This window comes from Dipodomys spectabilis, unplaced genomic scaffold (assembly GCF_019054845.1).
Source record: "Dipodomys spectabilis isolate Male_0828 unplaced genomic scaffold, ASM1905484v1 ptg000092l, whole genome shotgun sequence".
NCBI classification, from domain to species: domain Eukaryota; kingdom Metazoa; phylum Chordata; class Mammalia; order Rodentia; family Heteromyidae; genus Dipodomys; species Dipodomys spectabilis.
In genome coordinates this window covers 15,285,568-15,310,175 of record NW_024870769.1, presented here as the reverse complement: position 1 = coordinate 15,310,175, position 24,608 = coordinate 15,285,568, and the positions used below count along the sequence as shown (strand labels likewise).

Sequence of the window (24,608 nt, the reverse complement as noted above, 5' to 3'; positions counted from 1 at the left end):
AGGAAGGAAGGTCACCTTCTGTTCTCTGCAGTTCAGGCCGCAAAGATTATATTCACAGGGAAGTCATGAAATTGCTTGGTGTGCTCTGGGGCTGGCTCAGGCAGCACCCACTTCACTTCTCCACCAGTGACCAGCCACTTTACCCTGGGTCATCCATGTTGCGCTCAGCCTCACTTACCTTCATTTTTTTAAATTATTCGTTCCCCATCATGGTGGCTGCTGAATGTCCTTAGTGAATTTTTTTTTTATTGCTTTTCTTAACTTGGCATCCAGAATGTTTGGTTTCTGTTTGTTCCAATGTCCATAGTGGAATCTCCAGTGGCTGAAATGTCCTCTAATGATGGTGGACACTGGTCTCTCTCTTAATGTCATGAATACAAAAGAAATAGTCAATGGGCTCATGCCAAAATGATACAGCAGCATGCAGTGAAGACAACTCAGTCACATATTTAAAAAGCAAAGTTTTCTTCTTTGCTTTATTCCAGCAAGAGCTGAAGGAAATAGAGGGTAACTATGAGATCACAATATTTTTCAACTTCACAACTTTGACCCTTACCATAATGAATTGTAACAGGCTGTCACATACTGTTTTTGTGTGTCTATGCCAGTACTGGAGCTTAAACTCAGGGCCTGGGCTGTTTTTGGTATTCAAGGCTGGTGTTCTACCACTTGAGCCAAAATTTCAGTTCTGCCTTTTGCTGCTTAATGGAGATAAGAGTCTCATAGACTTCTTCACCTGGAAAGCCCTGAATCTCAATCCTCAGATTTCTGTGGGGCTGGGAAGGTGGCTCAGTGGTAGAGCGCTTGCCTTGCATGCCTGAGGCCCTGGGTTTGATTCCTCAGCACCACATAAGCAAAAAGAAAAAAGCCGGAAGTGGCGCTGTGGCTCAAGTGGTAGAGCGCTAGCCTTGAGCTGAAGAGCTGAGGGACAGCGCCCAGGCCTAGAGTTCAGGTCCCACGACCGGACCCCCCCCCAAAAGAAAGACCTCTGTGTATGTGACATGTGACATGCAATGTCTGATGTTTGGGTGCTTTTGCTTTTGCTGTTCTTGGGGCTTGAACCAAGGCCTGGGTGCTGTCCCTGAGCTCTTTTGTTCAAGGCTAGCACTCTACCACTTGGAGCCACAGCTCCACTTCTGGTTTTTGAGTGGTTAATTGGAGAAGAGTCTCATGGGGACTTTTCTGCCCAGACTGGCTTTGAACCATGATCTTCAGATCTCAGCTTCCTCAGTAGCTAGGTTACAAGCATGAGCCACTGGTGTCCCAGCTTTGGGTGTCTTTGAAAAAGTAACTAATACAGCCAAATTGGCAGAGTGGAAGCCCCAGTGTCTTTCCAGGTAAATATCTATTGCACTGAGGGCCAGAGGTGGTGGTGAGAATCCACACATTGTGACCTCTGTGAAGAGATCAGGCTTGATAATCAGGGATAGAAGCCTGGAACCTTCAGCAAGGCACTAAACCAAACTCATGAGGGGGGAAATCTCTTTCTCAGGGTGACCAGGTTGCAATACTCAACATTCACTTCTCAAAAAAACTATAAAGCCTAGAGAGGAAAGCATGGCTCATGCACAGGGATCATGGTTTTGACAAAAGCTATCCAGGAGGAATCACAGACATTGGGACTAGTACTCGAAGAAAAAAATTCGTTTAGTAATACTCAGTGACTTGAAGGAAACTAGGGGCCCTGCCATTCCAGGGACTGAGAAGACATTTCAGCCACTTAGGATTTCAACGTGGAGACTCAAATGATGAACAGAAACCACACATTCTGGATGCGAGATAAGATATGAAATGAAAATTTCACTAGGGATATCCAGCAGCATCATTAAAATAAATATTACAGAGGCTGAGAATGAGTGCTGCCTAATCCAGCCTCAAAGAACTCTAAGCAGACTTGCTGCTTCCCTGTGTATATAACCTTTGAGACCAGACTTCTCCGAGGACATAAGTGATCTTACAACTGTCTTGGTGTGACTGTGGCTTTGTGGCCTCATCCAGTGATTTGTCTCTGCCCTGAAGGCGACATCTGTGTCAGCTTCTGAGTTCCAACTGCAAGGGGACCTCAGCCCCTCCTTGACCTGATGGGTAGAAGGTCATGTTTGTCTTCTCCCATTCATCCAGAGGAGGGCACATTCTGGGTGCTGGAATAGAAGCTTGGAACCTTCAGCAAGGCACTAAACCAAACTCATGAGGTTTCCCAGAGTGACCACATTGTAATATTCAATGTTCACCTCTCAAAAAACTATAAAGCCTAGAGAGGAAAGTATGGCTCATACACAGGCATGTACATGGCTCTGGGAGCTATAGGACCTCTCATGAATTTGGTGCCCCTGCCATGCTCTCTAGATTTAGACTTAAAAGGACCATTCCCTTGCTGGTATCTGAAGTACACCTTGCTATGAATGAGTCTTTCTGCCAGCCCTCATAAGAAATCAGAATGAAAGGTACTATCCCAGGTCACCTTCTGTGACCCCACTCAGAACAGCTTGTTTATGTAACCCCTGTGACAATGCCTAGTGGACATGCCTAGGTGGCCACCTGCTGGCCTTCTAAAGGAAGGTCTTTTTTTCTGCCCTCCTATGAAAGAGCTCTACCTGTCCATGTGTTCTGAACCATCCAATGCAGCATTTTCTCTGGACTGACATTGCCAATCATTAATTTGCCTCATTAAGGCAAATGACTAGTGCTTTTTCCTCCTATTCTTTTATTTAGGGTCTTTATAATTACTATGAATCCATAGTCCAGTAAAAATGCATAATTATTTGCATTTTCTTGCAGGAAAACAGGTAAAAGGAAGTAGTGATTTACATACATTCAGATAAGCTTCCTAAGAGTTTAATTTCTGAGTGTGAGTGTATGGAGGAGAGACTTTCCACAAGTTAGCTTTTTATGTGACTTCATTTGCTAGTACTGGGGCTTGAATGTAGAGCTTCATGTTCTCACTTCACTTTGTCCCTCCAAGTTGGCACAACACGATTTGAGCCAATTTTCTACTTTTAACATCTTCATTTTAATTAGAAATAAGGGCTTTGTAGATCTGTTTGTAAACGTGTCTGACCAGGCTGGCTATGAATCACAATTTCATATCTTGGCCTTTTGAATAGCTAGGATTCTATTGAGCGACCAGTGAGTGCCTTGATGTGTCTTTAAATAAAATAAGTGCTTCTTTGGCTCATGTTCCTCTCCAGGATTATTGGGAATCAGATATTTTTGTGGCAAATAGTTGTTCAAGGTCTAATTTCAATTTACTTGACAAGGAAATTGAACCTCATCTCTTCAGTTACTTGGTAGAATGTGTTTGTATGTGTATGTATTTCCCTGTATTATCTAAATCTTTTTCTTTACATGATTCATGGGTTTTATTTTTCTCTTCACTTAGTTTTCCATGTATAAGTAATCATGGTTACTGAAAAAAAGAAAACAAGAAAAAATGAAAAGGCCAGGGAAAAACTAGGCACTGGTAACTTATGCCTATAATCCTAGCTACTAAGAAGGCTGAGATCTGAGGATCATGGTTTGAAACCAGCCTGGGCATAAAAGGCTGCGAGACTGTTATCTACAATTAACTATCTGAAAACTGGAAGTGGAACTGCAGCTCAATGTGATAGAGCACTAGCCTAGAGCAAGAAAGCTCAGAGACAGCATCCAGGCCCATGACCTACAAACAAAAAACAAAAAGCAAAAGATAAACTCTACAAACACATCAACCACAAAACCTTAGGTAAGAAATGAGCCCAGTGGGGCTGGGAAGGTGGCTCAGTGGTAGAGCGCTTGCCTTGCATGCTTGAGGCCCTGGGAAAAAGCTGGAAGTGGCGCTGTGGCTCAAGTGGTAGAGCGCTAGCCTTGAGCTGAAGAGCTGAGGGACAGCGCCCAGGCCCAGAGTTCAGGCCCCACGGCCGGACCCCCCCTCCAAAAAAAAAGAAATGAGCCCAAGAAATACCCTATCTTTGGAAGGAAGTAGGTATCACCAGGGGGTGATGCATTCACAAAGATTTAAGACAGATTACATTCAGCTTTAACAAAGATACAGAGAAAACACTGGTGTACACTGCTGATGACATCTGACAAATTCATTTGGCTCTGCCTGAACACATACATATACTTTGGGAAATGTATCACATCAAGAAAAAATGGTATAAAATAATTTTTAACCAACACTGTACAGGCAATGAGCAAATGCGGTCTGAATGTCAACAGGGCAATATATGTCTACATTACATTTCGTACATGCATAGTATGTGAAGTATTAAATATAAAAAGGGCTACACATGCTGGACGGAATTTTGCTGTATAGTGAATAGACCCATGAAAAACGCTCCACAACAACTCATATATATGGATGTTTATAGAGGGTATGGGAGCTAGATGTTTCTTAATCTGTCAATATCCTTCAGGAGGATAAGATTCAGAAAGGTAGGATAAATTAGCTTATTTGTTCTGAACATCCTATTTACTTCCCTAACCAATAAACAAAAATACATAAAATGAAAACTGGATTTAGAATGCACTTATGACTTACAAGTTAGAGTAGGAAATAACCACATTTAGACAAGTTAAGCTATTAAAAGTAAAAATGGCCACAACCTCCATTAAAATCCCAGTCAATGTAGTATAGTATATACAAGTGGCACATGGTGCCAATTTTATTTGCAGTTATTATCATAGTACACCAAAACAAGTTGACAAGTTTGAGACCTTTGTCACTACTATAGAATCCAGCTGTGGTAGATGCTGATGTTCGCATGTCTATGTGTAGCATACTCTTCTCAAAAGTCATGTGCTTTGGAAGCGCCAACTGTCCATGACTATGTTGTTAGCCAGGTGCTGCATAAGAGGAAGAGATTCCCAATGTAAGACAGGTAATGCTAGAGAAGTCATGTCCATTCACCATCAAGAATTTCCAGTGCAAATCGAAGAGCTCCTGCTGCAATTTGAGGAGGAATGTGCACCATTCCATAATCTATCATAGTCAGTTCCTTAGGTATCTGGCCAAAGTACGCTGCTTCAAAGCATGCTTGTCAACCTCTGTAATTTTCAATGCTCTATGAAGGAGGTAGAGAGGTAGAGGCTGACCCAGACCAAAGTTCAAAGCTCCTAGAATTTTCATTTCCATTTTTCTGATGGTACTGATTTCTCTCCAGTGTAAACTCTGATGTCTAAGATCTGACTTGCTGGTGAAAGACTTTCCACATGTTATATTCACGTTTGTCTCCTGTGTGAATTCTCAGATGCCTGTGGAGACTTGAAATATTGCTGAAAGATTTTCCACTTGTGTTGCATTCATATGGTTTCTCTCTTGTGTGTTCTTTGATGAATATTGAGGCTTGACTTGTAGTGAAAAGACTTTCCACATTTGTTACATTCATAAGGTTTCTCTCCTGTGTGAATTCTCTGATGATCATTGAGGGATGACTTGGTGACAAAAGTCTTTCCACATGTGTTACATTCATATGGTTTCTCTCCTGTGTGTGTCTTCTGATGAGCATTGAGGTATGACTTGTTGGTAAAAGACTTTCCACATTTGTTACATTCATAAGGTTTTTCTCCTGTGTGAATTCTCTGATGCCTACAGAGACTTGCCATATAGCTGAAAGACTTTCCACATGTGTTACATTGATATGGTTTCTCCCCTGTGTGTATTGTCCGATGCTCATTGAGGCTTGACTTGAAAACAAAAGACTTTCCACATTTGTTACATTCATAAGGTTTCTCTCCTGTGTGAATTCTCTGATGATCATTGAGGAATGACTTGGTGACAAAAGATTTTCCACATGTGTTACATTCGTATGGTTTCTCTCCTGTGTGTGTTCTCTGATGAACATTGAGGTATGACTTGTAGTGGAAAGACTTTCCACATTTGTTACATTCATAAGGTTTCTCTCCTGTGTGAATTCTCTTATGCTTGCTAAGACTTGATTTCTGGCCAAAAGACTTTCCACATGTGTTACATTCATATGGTTTCTCTCCTGTGTGTGTTGTCTGATGCTCATTGAGGTTTGATTTGAAAACAAAAGACTTTCCACATTTGTGACATTCATAAGGTTTTTCTCCTGTGTGAATTCTCTGATGCCTGAGAAGACTTGATTTCCTGCTGAAAGACTTTCTACATTTGTTACATTCGTAAGGCCTCTCTTTTGTGTGAATTCTCTGATGATCATTGAGGAATGACTTGATGACAAAAGACTTTCCACATGTGTTACATTCATATGGTTTCTCTCCTGTGTGTGTTCTCTGGTGCACACTGAGGTGGGACTTATAGTAGAAAGACTTTCCACATTTGTTGCATTCATAAGATTTCACTCCTGTGTGTGTGCTCTGATGCATATGGAGACGTGACATCTGTCTGAAAGACTTTCCACATATGTTACATTCAAATTGTTTCTCTCCTGTGTGTGTTCTTTGATGTGCCTTGAGGTTTGCATTCAGTATGAAAGACTTTCCACACGTGTTATATTCATATGGTTTCTCCCTTGTATGTTCTTTGATGCACACTTGGCTGTGATTTTCACTTACAAGACTTTCCACATATGTCATATTCATAAGATTTCTCTTCTGTGTGTCTTCTCTGAGACATACTGAGGATTGAGTTTTGCTTGAAAGACTTTCCACAGTCATGTCATTTGTCTCCTGTGTGAGTTCTCTGAGTTTTGATGAGTTTTGACTTCTGGGAATTACATTCATTATATTCATAGGGTATCTCTCCTGTGTGAGTTTCCTGTTACACAGTGAGGTCTGGTTTGTAGCAAGATTTGATACATTTTTTATACCTAAAACCCTAACTCTTTCCTCCACTGTGTTATTATTGGTGATTACAATTTGCAACAGATGTGTGTCTGGACATTCCTGGCACATTTCAATGAAACCATCAACTTGCTGGACATCTAAAATGTTTAACAAAAAGGCAGAATAAAATCATGATGGTATGTAAGAATTTCTTAATGAATACTCATGTAAAGGTAAAGTCATTTCTTCCCATCCTCCTTACTGAAGATTCAAAAACAATAGCACTAGGAATGGATTCATGAGAACTGTATGCATTTCTCCCTAATAAGTTACTTAACAAATACTGATACAGTCGTGCTCTTCTTAAGTTTTGTTCTCTGTTTTATTATCAGAAGGGATATTTAGTCAAAATACTCAATAACTCACTGCTAGTGCTTTTAAGTTTAGGACATATTATCTGCCACTTACTCTAGTAGAAAACTGGTGGTTTTATGATTCCTTATCCTGTGTTTAATTAAAGACAGGATTATGTCTGTCTAAAGTTCTGCAATAATCCTATCAAAGACAGGAAAATTGCCTTTGTGCACTTAACCTTACTGCCTTTTAGTATCTTGTTCTTTAGTGCTTAGAAGATTCCCTTTTGATCTGTTCCTGCAATTCCCTTAAACTAGCCCTGTTAAAATCTGACCATATAGAAGCAAAAAAAGAGAGACATTTTCTCTTGACACCTCTCATGGTGTCATTATGACATGTCTTTATCCATTGGCACAGTTGCTGGAAAGAACCAGCAACACAGGAATCCGGGAGCTGGAACATGAATGAGAACATCTCAATATAGTCACCTCTTCTGAGCTCTGCTCTTTTTTTTTGTCGGTAGTGGGTTTGAACTCTGGGCTTGGGCGCTGTCCCTGTGCTCTTCAGCTCAAGGCCAGCACTCTACCGCTTGAGCAACAGCACCACTTCTGGTTTTCTAGTGGTTTATTGGAGATAAGAGTCTCACGGACTTTCCTGCCCGGGCTGGCTTTGAACCACAATCCTCAGATCTCAGCCTCCTGAGTAGCTAGGATTACAGGCATGAGCCACCGGCACCTGGCAAGCTCTGCTCTTTTTAACATTCATGTCCAGTAAATGCTGACTCACCTGTGATACTCTTATCTGGGGCTTCTCCCAGCCATGGCTCTGCCCCTTGCTCCAGCTTCACAATCACTTCAGGTTTAGGAATGCAGTACCCTGTTAATAGGAAACAGTACAGAACTATGGCCTGGTGTAATGATCTCAGACAACCTGGTAGAGAAAGTATATTCTCATTTCTCCTCAATTCTATAGATGACTTCCTCCCTAAATATGTGCTTTTCATTTTAAATACCAGCTTTAAATTACTGATTTCCACATTCTTGTCTCCAATAGGGATGTATACTTCATTGGAAATGGTATATCAACCTATTATATGATATGTCAAATTTGAGAAGTAAATATAAGTAAATTATATTTCTCATCCTATTTATTTCTCTGCCTCATCCAGGTAAAATTTTGCTTGTGGATCCCATCTCATCATTAAACATATTTAATTTTTTTGTTCTAATTTACAAAGTAGTATAATATTCTTTAAAAGGAAATACATTTGATTTATATTTTTATCTGCAGTCATTAAAATACCAGCACATGTGAATTATCCAACTAACAAGAATTGAAGGAATTTATGAAGTATTAATAAATGCTCAGGGGAAAAGATTTTAGAAATGAACAGTAAAAAAAACACTGAACATGGGGCTGGGAAGGTGGCTCAATGGTAGAGTGCTTGCATTGCATGCCTGAGGCCCTGGGTTCGATTCCTCAGCACCACATAAGCAAAAATAAAAAAGCCGGAAGTGGCGCTGTGGCCCAAGTGGTAGAGTGCTAGCCTTGAGCTGAAGAGCTGAGGGACAGCGCCCAGGCCCAGAGTTCAGGCCCCATGACCGGACCCCAAAAAAACAAAAACAAACACAAAAAACACTGAACAGACTTAGCGGTAGAGTGCTTGCCTAGCATGCATAAAGCGCTGGGTTTGATTGTTCAGTACCACATAAAAAGAAAAATACAGAAGTGGTCTGAGGCTCAGGGGGTAGAGTTCTAGCCTTGAGCAAAAAAAGAAGATGAGGGACAGTGCTTAGGCCTTGAGTTCAAGCCCCAGGACTGGCAAAAAAAAAAAAAAAAAGCAACTGAACATATAGAAAGTCTAAGACTCAGAAAGTGACTGGAGTCCTAGGTAAGACTTCAACAAACAAAAATGGGGGATACAGTTATACAAGAGACACCAATGAAGACTACATAAGACAGCAATGCATAGGAGCTGTCCTTGGGTATAGAAGCTATGGAAACTGCTGGAACAGCCACACTGGCTCTGATCTTCACAACTTCCCTATCCAGAATTTACTGAATCACCTCGGAAGCCCTATTCTGAGGGTTCTTCTGGTGTTTGCTCCAGCTTCATAATTAACTCAGATTTGAGAACATAGTGCCCTTTCACCAAACTACTCACTTAGCACCATGAAGAATGACAAGAAGATGGTTTCAGGAGTTGTGCAACCAAATTGAACTTTGTTATGGGGACATGATGGTCCTCAAAGACTAGAATATTACATCTAAATAGAATTAAATCTGATCCATATTCCTATATCTATTAAGAACAAAGCCCTTAGCCAGGTACTAGTGGTTCATGCCTGTAATCCTAGCTACTCAGGAGGCTGAGATCTGAGGATTGCAGTTCAAAGCCAGCCTGGGCAAGCAAGTCCGTAAGACTCTTATCTCCAATAAAATACCAGAGCACTAGCCTTGAGCTGAAGAGCTGAGAAACAGCACCCAGGCCCAGAGTTCAAGCCCCTCAACCAACAAAAAAAAAGAGAAAAAAAAAAGAACAAAGTTCTTGTTCCTAGTAATTGATGTGATCTTTGCTCACCCAAGGATACCATGTTGCTATAGGTCTCCAGCATTACATCCCTATACAGGGTCCTCTGGGCACCATCCAGGTCCTTCCACTCCTCCCAGCTGAAGTCCATAGACACATCCTCAAAGGATACCAACCCCTGAAACGGCACATTTCAAAAAGTCATTAACCCTGAGTCATGAGAAAACCAACTCTGAGGATTTCATTCCTTTACATGTATGTTTCTGTCGTGCATAAAATGGTTCAAGCTTGCTCTGTTACCTATGCAGTATGGAAAAGTAAAGTTCAAGTAGAAATATCTGCCTCTATACTAACTTATAAATTACTAAAGCAAAGTTTCCCTTATCAATCAGGAAATGTTTTTTGTTGCTAGCAAGAGAAGATAAGGTAAAAATGATCTTCCAGGACCCAATGATCTGCACTAAAGACATCAACTACAAATAGATGCCTAGAATCTAAACTATACAGAGCTCCATCAGGCAATCACAAGAGTTGCATACCACATTAGCTTATCAAAAAAACACAGTGTCCAGGTAAATGTTAAAGAAAGTAACAGTAATCAAGAAATTGATTACTAATGATTTAGGACATAGAAAATTTTACTTAAGTTTTATGTGCTCATTGTTGTTAGTATATCCCTAAAGATGTTTTGAGGCCTCCCTTATATTTCATTCCTAAATACTAAATAACTGGTAGCATTACCCACCATCTGTAATACAGAACATAAATGAGAGGGAATAAAATGTGCCTTGACCATATATGCATTACTAGTTCCTCTTGGAAGGATGGAAGGGATATGGAAAGAAATAAGAAGCAGAATATAAGAAAGCAGTGTGAGACATGACTACCCACAGCAGAGCAAAAAAAAAAAAAAGTAAAATTGGGGAATTGATCAAAAAAATTTGGAAGAAAATAAAGGAGGATACAACAGAATTTGGTACTAATATGTTGTGCACAGGGCACAAGGAGAGTTTTATTCCCATGTTGAGTCTCACTACAAAGAAAGAATGTCCAACCCTCTTTCTACTTTTGCTATGTTTAGCAACATTAGAAATAAATGTTGACCCCAAACACACAGAAAGGAAATATATCTGTAAAGGGTTCACAGAACACAACCTTCAATTCACAATCTTCTGCCCAGAGGAGCTATTCTAATAATGTAGGTTGAACATATTTTCAGATAAAGATCAACAGTATACTTGCACTCCCAGAGTGCTACAAGAAATTGTCCTGCTTAGAAAATGACAAAAGGTGCAAACTTAGACATACTGATGGGACCAGGACCAGATCTGTCAGTAAGTATAAAAGAACAACTACACACATACACACACATTCAAACATACACATACACAGGTACATATATATTTGTTTTATGTAATTTTTTAAATGATGGCTTCAAGTAAAAATGACAATAGAGCCAGGTGCTGGTGGCTCATGCCTGTAATCCTAGCTACTCAGGAGGCTGAAATCTGAGGATCATGGTTCAAAGTCAGCCTGGGCAAAAAGTCCACGAAACTCTTTTTTTTTTTTTTGGGTCTGGTCGTGGGGCCTGAACTCTGGGCCTGGGCGCTGTCCCTCAGCTCTTCAGCTCAAGGCTAGCACTCTACCACTTGAGCCACAGCGCCACTTCCGGCTTTTTTCATTTTGCTTATGTGGTGCTGAGGAATCGAACCCACGGCCTCAGGCATGCAAAGCAAGTGCTCTACCACTGAACCACCTTCCAGCCCTCCAGGAAACTCTTATCTCCAATTAAACACCAGAAAACTGGAAGTGGTGCTGTGGCTCAAGTGGTAGAATGCTAGCCTTGAGCTGAAAAATGCAGGGACAGCACCCAAGCCCAGCATTTAAGCCCCATGACTAACAACAGCAACAACAAAGACAATAGACTATAGGTAACTCACATAAATGAAGATTCAATATTTACATACATGCATGTATTAAAAACAAAAGTACAAGAACTAGGGCTACAGATCAAATATGTAATTGCTATAGTACTTGCCTTGCATGTATCATGCTCTAAGTTCAAATCTATAATATCACCAATATCTTTAAATGTATAAAAGATCAAGCTTATATATGGAACTATTCCCTTAAAAAGTACCTATACACTATGATGCAGTATGACAGTGCTCTTAAGTATATTTACTTTCCTATGGCTGTCATACCAAAACAGATGGTGAAAGAAATACATTTTCTTGAAGTTATAGAAATGAGACCTCAAGAACAAGCTGCCTGCAGTTTTGGCTTCTTCTTCTTCTTCTTCTTTTTTTTTGGTCCAGTCATGGGGCCTGAACTCTGGGCCTGAGCGCTGTTCCTCAGCTCTTCAGCTCAAGGCCAGTGCTCTACCACTTGAGCCACAACACCACTTCCGGCTTTTTTCTTTTTGCTTATTTGGTGCTGAGGAATTGAACCCATGGCCTCATGCATGCAAGGCAAGCGCTCTACCACTGAGCCACCTTCCCAGCCCCCAATCTTAAAATTTTAAAATATATAGCTTCTTACTGAACATGTACAGACTTAAAAAAATTGTGATAATTCCCTGAAAAATGCCAAGTAACAACTACTTGCATTGCATTTAATTTGTACTAAGTAACAGGGGTAGTTCAGAGGTGATTTGAAGTATACAGATGTATGTGTGCTGGTTGTATAAAATCACAATACAGTTTTATATAAGGAACTTGAGCATCTATTTTGGTATGTGTAAGGATTTCTTTTTAATTTTTTTTGTGTCCCAATGTGTGGCCTGAACTCTGAGCCTGGGTGCTGTCCCTCAGTTCTTCAGCTCAAGGCTAGCGCTCTACCACTTGAGCCACAGTGCCACTTCCGGCTTTTTTCTTTTTGCTTATGTGGTGCTGAGGAATCGAACCCAGGGCCATATGCATGCGAAGCAAGTGCTCTACCACTGAGCCACCTTCCCAGCGCCTGTGTAAGGATTTTTGGAACCATTCCTGTGGATACTAGAGAGGACTATGCTAGAAATATTTAGTTAACACGCTCTAAAAAGATAAATAAGGAAAAAATACCAGATTGAGAAGGAGAAAATAAGTAGCAAAATGGTAGATATAAATGTAATTGTATTAGTATTTTAATGTAAGTGGAGTAAAGACAGAGGCATTGTCTGGCATGACCAAAAAAAAAAAAAAAAAACCTAAAAAAAAAAATCAAAGACTCAATAATATATTACTTACAAAGGCATAACCTAAAGGATATGAAAATAAATAAACAAATACAAAGGTGACATAAGCAAAAATCAATAGTGAGAAGCTCAAATAAAGATAGTAGGAAAGGAACAAATGTCCACACAAACTGTATGACCACAGATAGAGACATAATAATAACATCAAATCATACATCAGAATAATACAAGTTATATGCTTAAAAATGAAGTCTCCCAAAACATGCAACAAAGCCATGGAATTAAAAAGGGATTATTTTAACATTGAACACTACAATTGGATAATTAATATTTCTCAATTACCAATAGAACAACTAAACAAAAACCAACAGCAGGAACATACACACACATAGGGCTGGGAAGGTGGCTCAGTGGTAGAGCACTTGCCTTGCATGCTTAAGGTTCTGGGTTCGATTCTTCAGCACCACATAAGAAAAAAGCCGGAAGTCACACTGTGGCTCAAGTGGTAGAGCACTAGCCTTGAGCTGAAGAGGCCCAGAGTTCAGGCCCACAACTGGACCCCCCCCCAAAAAAAAAGGAACACACACATAGATAACATTATCTTGATGTCACTGTTGTTCATCAAGCATTGTGTGTTACATTTACTAAGACACACTGAAAGTGAAAATAAATCCCTTGGCAAAATGTTGTGAGTACATTCCCTGAGAGGTACAAATCAAAAAGGAGAACCATAATTTGCAAATACATCATAATTACATACACATTTCTAATAATCTATGATTCAAAAACCTTGCAGAGAAATTAGGATGGGTCCAGAGCACAATGAATTGTAATAATGCCATTTATTTTTCATTCATGGTGGCAACAAACTCAATTTTTCCACCTTTGAGGTGAAAATAAATTCCTCCTTGGAGATGGACTAGACTTGCCAATTCATTCACTAAAGAAAACCTATCAGAAGAAAACAGTTAAAATTATTAGAGATGAAAGACAGCAGTTTCTTTGAAACATGGACTATTGTAGGTTAGGTTGGATATATATTTCTACATAAACCACTAATAATAATCCTGTTTTATTGTAGTATTAAATTAATGATGACTGGCTGGGAAGTGGTAGAGTGCTTGCTTCGCATGCATGAAGCCCTGGGTTTGATTCCTCAGCACCACATAAGCAGAAAAAAGCCAGAAGTGGCACTGTGGCTCAAGTGGTAGAGCACTAGCCTTGAGCTGAAGAGCTGAGGGACAGTGCCCAGGCCTAGAGTTCAGCCCCCACGATCAACAAAAAACCCGAAAAACAAAAAAAACAGTATGAAGGAGAAAGAGTTTCATTAAATTTGACAATTATTTCTTGGATATACCACCAAAAGTGCATGGTACAAAAACCAGACAAGGTCAAATATATACAATTGAAATATGGTACATGAAAGGCCCAATGACAAATGTATTCATGAAATTTGAGAAAATATTTGCTTATATCTCGTAATAGATTAATAAACAGAATTCATTTAAAAGATTATAAAATAAAATCCTGTAACTCAAAAACAAACAAAGGGCTGGGAATGTGGCTTCATGGTTAACCTGGGTTCAATTCCTCAGTACCACATAAACAGAAAAGAAGTGGTGCTGTGTTTCAGGTGGTAGAATACTAGGCTTGAGCAAAAAAAAGCTCAGATATAGTGCTCATGCCCTGAATTCAAGCCCCAGGACTGGTGGGGAACAAAAAAAAATGAAAATGGATTTTAATATGGGAAAGAGACCTTCCCACAGTAATATAGATAAATGGTTAATTAAAAGGTGTTCAATATTAGTAGTAACAAAAGAAACTTTCAAATAAAAATCACAATGAAATGCCTAGTTTACCTCAGGGCTATGGATACATTAAAAATAAAAACTTCAAAACTATGACGGAGATTTGGAAAAGTATGAAATTTGGTGGATTTCTGGCAGGAGTGAAAAATGGTCAAAGACGCTAATAAGAACTAAATATAGAAGTACACAGAAATATGGTTTAGCAGTTCTAGCTTTGTAACCAACCAAAGAGAAAGTAGGGGTTTGAACAGGTATTGGGAGAATCATTTAATAGCAATTATAATAACCAAAGACAGAAGCAAACCACTCATCCACCAATAGATAGATTTTTTTTAAAGAAATTCTAATACATGCTATAGCATTGATGAATCATGAACACAATTAGCTAAAAAAAAAAACACACAAGTCACAAAAGGACAGCCATGTTAAGTTGCGTGCCAGTGCTTCAAACCTGTATTCCTGGCTGAGATTTGAGGATTGTGATTTGGAGGCGGTCTGGGTAGCAGAGTCTCTGAGAGTCTTACCTCCAATTAACTACTAAAAAAGATATATGTAGAGTTGTTGTTGAAGTGGTAGCATGCTAGCCTTGAGGAAAGTCCCTAAGATCAAATGCCAAGACTGGCACACATGACCCCTCACTCTTCTCCCCTATCCCCACTTTCCCTCTCTCACTCACCCCTGCCCTCCCACCCTCTCTCACACACACAAAGAACAGCCATGGTAGAATTTCCTGTACTGAGGTTCCCAGGGTCAACAAATGCATAGAGACAAAAAAGTAGAATGATGATCGCAAGAGACTGGGGTAGAATGGGAACTGCATATTTCATGAATATATACAGCTTCATACAAGGAAGAAGAAAAATATTATAGAAAAACATTATGGAAAAGCAGGTTGCACAACAATATAATATATGCAATATCAATAAACTGTACATTTAAGAATAGTGGGATTGGAGGCATGGCTCACATGGTAAAATCCAGCCAAAAATCAGTGTCAGATCCTGAGCTCAAGATAATAATGATGATGATGATGATGATGATGATGATGATGTTGCCAGGCATGGAAATAAATACCTAAAATCCATGATTATGGGAGTTTGAAGCAAGATTACAAGATAGCCTATGCTATATATCAAGTTAAGAAAAGCTTTGCCAGGAGCTGGTGGCTCATGCTTGTAATCCTAGCTACTCAGGAGGCTAAGATCTGAGGATCATGGTTCAAAGCTAGCCTGGGCAAGAAAGTCCGTGAGACTCTTATCTGCAATAAACCACCAGAAAACCGGAAGTGGCACTGTGGCTCAAGTGGTAGAGCACTTGCCTTGAGCTGAAGAGCCCAGATCCAGAGTTCAAGCCCCACGACCGACAAAAAAAAAAAGAAGAAGAAACAAAACAAAACAAAACAAAACAACTTGTACTACACAGCAAACCTGTCTTCAAATTAACATAAGCCGGGCACCAGTGGCTCTTGCCTGTAATCCTAGCTACTAAGGGGGCTGAGGTCCGAGGATCACAGGTCAAAACCAGCCCAGGCAGGAAAGTCCATGAGACTCTTATCTCCAATAAACCACCAGAAAACCAGAAGTGGTGCTGTGGCTCAAGTGGCAGAGTGTTAGCCCTGAGCTGAAGAGTTGAGGGGCAGTGCTTAGGCCTAGAGTTCAAGCCCCATGACTGATTAAAAACAAAAACACAACACTGAAAGAGTAATGTGACAAATATTAGGTTATAGGAATTATATCAGAAATATATGTGATATATGTATCTATTTTCCTTACTGACTTTAAGTAATTAATGGAAATTACAAAGGAAAAAGAAAAAAAGAAATTTAGAAGAGTTTGAAAGAAGGGCATCAGTGGCTCACATCTGCAATGATGGCAAGTCAGGAGGCTGAGAGCTGAGAGCAGCAGTTTGAATTCAGCCCAGACAGAAACGTCCGTGAGACTCTTATCTCCAATTAAACAGCGGAAAGCTGAAAGTGGAGCCAAGGCTCAAGTGGGAGAGTATTTTTTTTTTTTTTTTTTTTTTTTTTTTATTTTTGCTTATGTGGTGCTGAGGAATCGAACCCAGGGCCTCTGGCATGCAAGGCAAGCGCTCTACCACTGAGCCAACTTCCCAGCCCCAAGTGGGAGAGTATTAAGGGCAGTGTCCAGCTGTGAGCTTAAGCCCCAGGACTGGCAGCAAAAAAGAGAGAGAAGGGCTGGGAAGGTGGCTCAGTGGTAGAGCGCTTGCCTTGCATGCCTGAGGCCCTGGGCTCGATTCCTCAGCACCACATAAGCAAAAAGAAAAAAGCCGGAAGTGGCGCTGTGGCTCAAGTAGTAGAGCGCTAGCCTTGAGCTGAAGAGCTGAGGAACAGCGCCCAGGCCCAGAGTTCAGGCCCCACAACTGGACCCCCCCCCCCCCCAAAAAAAGAGAGAGAGAAATAGAATTTGAAAAACATGTTGTCAAAGTTAGTGGAAATGCAATGACATAATACAAACTTTGAACAGTTATGAACAAATACACAGGATAGAGACAAAAGTTGTTAAGACTCTTATGCATTTTTATTTTATCCTTGTATAACTTTTCATTGACTGCATTACAAATGTGTTCCACTAACTCCTAAATGCTTTCACCTAGCAGAGTTCTAAGGAGATGTTGCCATAAATATTGGCTCAAAGCAGAGTTCCTAAGAGCCCAAACCTTATTACTGAGTAAATGTCCTCCAGATTTGTGAACAGTGACACTTCTAATGTAATAAACCAAGTCAAAAGTTTACCAGAACTATCAGCTTCTGTTCTTATACATCCAATGAATGAAAATATTCAATAATGTGAGAAGAGCAAGCAAAAAAAAGCAGCATCACATTAAATGAGGTTAGACCTAATAGAATGAAATTAGGAAAAATCTATTTGATTGCAGATGGTAACTTTAGTGATTTTCCTATATAAGATATAAGAGAAAGTCAGTTCAGAAAGTGTCCTAAGAGAAGGAAAACTGGAGTGAGAAGTCAGCCCATGATAGAACATATGGAGAGGAAAGAAGGAAAGAAAGAAAGGGGATGGATGCAGTGAGGAAAGGAAGTAAGTATGGAACAGAGATAAGAAGGAAGGAAGGAAGGTATTTTGAGAAAAAGTGATCTTTTTTGATCCAAGTGGGTTGCTTAAAAGTTCTTGACTTGGGGCTGGGAAGGTAGCTCAGCGGTAGACTACATGCCTTGCAAGCATGAGGCCCTGGGTGCAATTCCTCAGCACCACATAAACAGAAAAAGCCGGAAGTGGTGCTTGGCTCCAGTGGTAGAGCGCTAGCCTTGAGCTGAAGAGCTGAGGGACAGAGCCCTGACCCAGAGTTCAGGCCCCATGACAGGCAAAAAAAAAAAAAAAAAAAAGTTCTTGACTTGTGCTGGGCACAGGAGGTTCAAGCCTGTAATCCTAGCTACTAAGGAGGCTGAGATCTGAGGATCACAGTTCAAAGCCAGCCCAGGCAGGAAAGTCCATGAGACTCTTATCTCCAATAAACCAACAGAAAACCAGAAGTAGCGCTATGGCTCAAGTGGTACAGTGCTAGCCTTGAGCTGAAAAGCTGAGGGACAGAGCCCAGGCCCAGAGTTCAGGCCCCACGACCTGCAAAACACACACACACACATACACACACACACAGAAAGGCCATAGACAACATCATCAAATATAGCATAAGTTCAAGTTAAAAAAACAACACTAAAAAGACTGTAATTTAAGTCACTAATGAGCTTTTGGAAAAACATGCAACTCTATGCAGTCTGTTGCATTCTTTACAGAAAATACACACCAGCCAAGGGTTATGTGTGGACAGTCATTTGAGTATATAGCTTACTCAGGACTCTAACATTCAGAGATGTTTGGGATCACATTAATTCAGTAATTCCAGAAAAATGTCACTAACATAGTTTAACATCATTAAGATAGTTTAATGTATAATGAATGAGGATGAGTTTTCAGACCAATGGCTAGCAAATATTTGCATTCCATAAGATGTTAGCATGCTGAGTTCCTAGGTGTCACTGGATTATGTATAACTACTCTTTCTCACATCAGAAACATGGAAGACAAATTTGAGATAAATTTGCATTCAACTTAAACTGACTCAAGATTTCATAATCTGCTAAATCTACAAGCCATCTTTATCTTATTTATGAACATTTTCCTGAGACTAAATCTTTTCTATTTTTCCATTTTAATTCTTGGACCCCACTAAGTTTATTAAAAGTTCCTAAAAAGCAAAGAAATAAATGAAAGCAACTCACCAGAGATTCATTCATTTTTCTGTTGCTGTTGACAATGTAGAGAAGATTTTGAGAGTATAGCTGGGAGAGAAGGCAAATAAAATGGAGTCAGGAAAGAGCCAATGTGGCTTTGTCCCAGATTCTTGCTCAAGACACTACACACGGAAGGGGAAAAAAAAAAAAAGACCTTCCTGTGGGAGAAGACCCTTTCATGGCTGAAGTAGACACAATATATTCTCCATTAAAGATGTATCCACAGAACATTAATTGGTAGATATCATAAATGTAATTCATTTCTAGATGAGGGAACAATTAATGTTCCCTCAAAAATAATTAAATAATATAAATCAAAGAAAGAGATACAATATCTTATATTAATATTAGTAATTATAGAAATGCACTTAGGAAAGTATGAGTTATTTTCCTGTTAATGTAAGGATATCACATAAGACTCTATTGAATATTTCACTCTGTTTTGGAATACTTAAGTATCAGGGAAAGCATGTTTGTTACAACTTAGCATTTTTCACTCAGAATTTAGGGAAAAAATATATAGGCTTCCTCTTCCAATAATGGCTCCCAGATAGCACATCTTTCTCTACCCAAAGTAGCCTGAAGCATTTGGTCTGGATTTGCCATTTAAATTGCTTTAGGCAAAGGTATATCAATAAATATGGGAACAAAAGTTTGAAAAATTCCTTACTGCCTCCTCCCTGAACACAATTATACTGTGAAGAACCTTGCTATTCTGCTGGATATACAGGAGCCAGCACATATAGCAAAACATCCCGCCATTTCACTTGTTTAAAGTTTTGTGGAGCTACATTTTGGGCCGGACTCATTATTGCATTTCTGTTAGGATTATTTCTTTAGAAGATTAGGCCTTAATCATCTGGTTTCCTTACTCAGGATGGTTGGTTTTGGATGCTATCACTAGTAATTTCTGCTGGCTCTTGGACTTTCCTGCCTGGGCTGGCTTTGAACTGTGATCCTCATATCTCAGTCTCCTTAGTAGCTAGGATTACAGGCGTGAGCCACAGACGCCCCGCACAAGTCAAGAACTTTTAAGCAACCCACTTGGATCAAAAAGATCACTTTTTCTCAAAATACCTTCCTTCCTTCTTATCTCTGTTCCATACTTCCTTCCCTTCCTCACTGCATCCATCCCCTTTCTTTCCTTCTTTCTTCTCCATATGCTCTATCATGGGCCGTATGTGCTGGGTGGTTTACTACATAGTGCTGATATCATCCATGCCTCTGTGTTTTTTTTAACAAAATTATGTAGGAGACAAAGTTTTGGGATAATATGAAGTGAACTTTCCAGCCACAAGGAGGAAAAATCCAAATTATCATGAAAGTCTATTATGGGGAATTCACTGAGGTTGCTGCTGCTAGTAAACACTAAGTGAATCATTAAAAACACTAAGTGAATCATTCCCATAAAAAACATATGGGAAGTGGTGCCATGGCTCAAGCGGTAGAGCACTTGCCTTGAGCTGAAGACCACAAGGACAGCGCCCAAGCCCAGAGTTCAAGCCCCACAACTGACAAAAAACGAAACAAAATAAAAAGCAACATATGCATTTTAGTCTTAACATTTTCTCCATCACAATAAAGTTTTGTTTTTTTTTTAACTTCACAAAACATAAAATAGCTGGGCACTGTTGGCTCACACCTATAATCCTAACTACTCAGGAAGCTGAGATCTGAGGATTGCAGTTAGAAGTCAACCTGGGCAAAAAGTCCCCGTGAGACTCTTATTTCTAATTAACCACTCAAAAGCTGGAAGTGGTACTGTGGTAGAAGGCTAGCCTTGAACACAAAGAGGCTCAGAGACAGCACTCAGGCCCTGAGTTCAACCTCCACAACCAACAAAAATAAGTAAAATAAAATAAATTTGTTATAGGCTAAATATCCCAATTAGGGGACTGGAATTTTCATAGATTTCATGGGGGAGTGTATTTTTATTTTGTTTTCAATTCTAGGCAGCCATACAGCAAAAACTTTACAGTTTCATGTTACAGAATTTCCATTTTAAAATGTAATCTTTAGCCAGGCCCTGGGCTCATGCCTGTAATCCTAGCTACTCAAGAGGCCGAGATTTGAGGATTGAGGTTCAAAGCCAGCCCAGGCAGGAAAGACCATGAGACTCTTATCTCCAATGAACCACAAGAAAACCAGAAGTGGCACTGGCTCAAGTGGTAGAGTACTAGCCTTAAGCTGAAGAGCTCAGGGACAGAACCCAGGCCCAGAGTTCAAGCCCCATGAATGACAAAAACAAAAACAAAAAAGAAAAAGAAAAAAAAAGAAAGGAAATAAAATCAGCATATTTCAAGTAAAGTATTTTGAAACATTGACTTCAATCACCTCCCTCACTTCAAAAAAAATCCCTAGGGGCTGGGAAGGTGGCTCAGTGGTAGAGTGCTTGCCTTGCATGCCTGAGGCCCTGGGTTTGATTCCTCAGCACCACATAAGCAAAAAGAAAAAAGCCCAAAGTGGCGCTGTGGCTCAATTGGTAGAGCGCTAGCCTTGAGCTGAAGAGCTGAGGGACAGCGACCAGGCCCAGAGTTCAGGACCCACGACCGACCCCCCAAAAAAATCCCTAAACTGAAAAAATACTACTTTTGAGAGATTTTAACAAAATGGGTAACACTAGCTAAATCTTCGGGTTACTTAACATCTACAAACAATACAATCTTGAGCTAGCTATATCAACTTAAGTTTTATTTTTATCATTTTTGTTATAAAGCATTAAGGTCCCTAGCAAGCATTTCCTGAATTGTCAGACCAATCATCAGGTAAAACCAAATACCAGTACATCTCTAAAAGGCATATTTAATAACAAGATACGTTTGAGAGAGCTTGCATTCTAGAAATGATACTGGGGTTGACTGAATCAATGAGACTGGAATTAGGGTACTTGTAGAGACAGATTCTTTCAGGTGTGACAAGGTGTCTCTCCACTACAAACCACAAACCACTGCCTCCTACCCCTCTGAGAATTCAGCTCTGGCTCATTCCTCAGTCTAGCTCACTTCTCCTCTCGCCAAGTTGGAGAGTTGGGAGCTTTGCAGAAGAGTCCCACGTGAATCTTGCGCTATGGAAAGCAGCGGCAATAATTACTAAGTTAATGAGATCCTTCCTTCTTGTGCTTCTCTGCCTCTGTCCTTTAGGATAGCAAGTGTTCGTTCTTTCAGGATGCACACTCCTATTCAGAATCTGCCCTCCTTCAAATTTACCATGCTTACTTAATTCCAAAGAATACAAGTCCATCAGCCAGTTCTCAAATATCCTATAAACAACTTTCTCTAGAAACTAGGTCGTGTACAAACATGTGTAAACTGGAGCCAGGAGTGCTAAGCGGGCTACGTGGTGTAGGAGGGAATTAGAAACGTTCCTAGAAGAAACAACACAGAACCACGGTAATTCCACAGCCATATCACATGACTCGTCCAACACACATTTCACAACTGCACTACAGTTGTGACTGCGTCCATCTTTCAGCAGGGCAAGAGCAATGAGGATGTCACCTCGGTTCACAGCAGAATCAGGCGTGGAACAGAAGCGCAGGCCTCCCCAGCTCTCCTAGTCTGGACAACCTTCTAGCCTGCCCGCGAGCCTTCCCGAGCCAGCTAGGTTCCGGCACCTGGAAGGACACTGATTCTGGCAGAACCGACTCTGACAAAGCAATCACGACCCCAGGTACAGTCACCCAGACCGGAGGGACCGGCAGTGCGTGGAGCCTCCAGGCTACCCGCCCGGCTCCAGCTGCCGCCTGCAGCCCGTTTTCCTGCCTGCCTGCCATCCACTCACATTTCAGGTCCCCAGGTTCGCCAGGCACAGCGGGGCCTCTTGCCACCCGGGCTCCGGCACTCACAACACTGAACTTTACTTCGGAAACTTCCCAGGAGCGCGGCACAACGCCAGGAACCGGAATTTCTGAGCGGAAAATGCCCTAAATGGGCGCGGAAGCGCATGCACGGGAGGAGCCTGAAAGAGCCCCGCCCAATGGTTCTGTGCCCGAGAGGAGACTACATTTCCCACTATGCATTGCGTCATACGGGAGGAAGTGGACATGTAGGTTTCTTACTCAACCTGTGACTGGAGGTCCGTGGCCTGCCGCAGGTGTGTGGGGACCTAACTATCCCAGCTGGGCCAGGTGAGTGGAAGTACTTCCTGGAAATCCTGGTTTTCCTCTGAGACCAACTACAAAATTCAGCACTAAATAAGCTTGCCTATAAATTTCTAGTTTTCATACGGTGATCATGGCAATCATCCGCACATTTCTTTTTCTAACTATACCTTTTGGTGCACCTTATAGTGTGTATACATGTATATACATGTATCTATATATTATAGATATAGACATATACATATATATACTATCTATACTATCTATATGTATAGTATATATATCTCTCTATATACTATATAATATAGATATAGATACTAGCATCGTAATATACATATATATGCTAGTACCATATACTAGTACAATGTGTATGTATATGCATATATATACACTTATATACATATATATATATACACTATATATATACTATAGTATATATATACTATGTGTTTCTATATCCTATACATAGTACATGTATGCATATATACATATGTATGTTGTATACTATGTATAGACTTGTAGATATATCAATACATATACAATACATATACTATACTATGTATAGATATGTAGATATATGTATATATAGATATATATCTATAGCTATATCTATACATATATAGAATGCATAGATATATAAAATACATATACACATAGAATACATATACATATAGTATATACATATGTATACCATAAGTTCATGTGCTTCTGTCTCATGCACTCACCCATGGGAGAGATCTGGAGCCCAGGCATTCTTAGGAACTGAAGAGTAGAAAGGAAATAAATTAGTGCCTTTACCCACAAGGACTAGGAGCACATGTTTTCTGTCATATGAACATCTTGGACAACAACTAACACTTCCCATGTAAACACACATGGGAGCATGTGCACATATACTTGACCAAGTTTACTAAAGCATAATATACCAAAAGTAAAACCATTTCCACAAAGAATTCAACTAAATGAATACAAATGCTGAAATGTTTGAATGTGGAATTAGTGGGATGGGGGAAGATGAATGGAAAAGCAAAGGTAGGCAAATGTAGTTCTTATTCCCAAGTACATATGTTAAAACAAAAGTGGGAAGCTTCTCATGGCTGTTGGGGAAGGAGAATGAAGAAAGGGGTGACAGATCAAGATGCCCTATACACATAGTTATAAGTTGTAACAGACTTGGACAAGCACTTGAAGATAAAAAATTAAATTTAAAATGACAAAATAATGGCATTTGCAGGGAAATGGATGGAGCTAGAAGGAATCATGTTGAGCGAGTTAAGCCAAGAGCAAACAGACAAACAGTACATGGTCTCCCTGATAAGTTAATGCTAAATCCAAAATGTTAGGTGATACGACAAAACTAACAGGACTTAAGAAACCAAGAACTCCCACTCATCTGGTCGAACCACTACTAAATATCCCCATGCTGCTGATCACTGTATGGTGTATATGTGTACACCGTTATATGTTATAGACTGTGATAGACAATTTGATCCAGGAAAGTTAGAATGAACTTGTGACTCTAAATGAGCATCATTATTCCACAATACTGTGAAATTCCGGAAATTATGTAATCACTTAATCACAATTAAAAAAAAAAAAGAACCTCAGGGAAGGTAGGGAGGGAAGGGAGGTAGGGGGAAAACAATGGAGGG

General features: G+C 40.1%; 2 protein-coding genes across 2 annotated transcripts; both read right to left on the bottom strand.

Moving 5' to 3' along the window:
* Positions 1 to 257: 257 nt before the first annotated feature.
* On the bottom strand, positions 258 to 22,745 carry LOC122112127 (zinc finger protein 809-like). Its single transcript, XM_042684970.1, has 5 exons — positions 22,638 to 22,745; positions 18,846 to 18,905; positions 9,659 to 9,785; positions 7,864 to 7,953; positions 258 to 361 (listed from the first exon to the last, which is right to left on the bottom strand). The coding sequence occupies exons 2-5, from the start codon at positions 18,858 to 18,860 to the stop codon at positions 258 to 260; spliced, it is 336 nt and encodes a 111-aa protein (XP_042540904.1). The 5' UTR covers positions 18,861 to 18,905; positions 22,638 to 22,745.
* LOC122112169 (zinc finger protein 135-like) lies at positions 4,435 to 6,294 on the bottom strand (the record flags this gene model as incomplete). The annotated part of the gene is made up of 1 exon (XM_042685030.1): positions 4,435 to 6,294. A coding segment is annotated over one exon (1,014 nt), but the record flags the coding sequence as incomplete, so codon positions are not given.
* Positions 22,746 to 24,608: the final 1,863 nt, after the last annotated feature.

Coding starts and splice junctions, on each gene's coding strand:
- LOC122112127 (XM_042684970.1), bottom strand. Junction 7,954..9,658: donor TAGCAACATGGTATCCTTGG/GTGAGCAAAGAT, acceptor TCCTATTAACAG/GGTACTGCATTCCTAAACCT. Junction 362..7,863: donor CCCAGATAAGAGTATCACAG/GTGAGTCAGCAT, acceptor CATGACATTAAG/AGAGAGACCAGTGTCCACCA.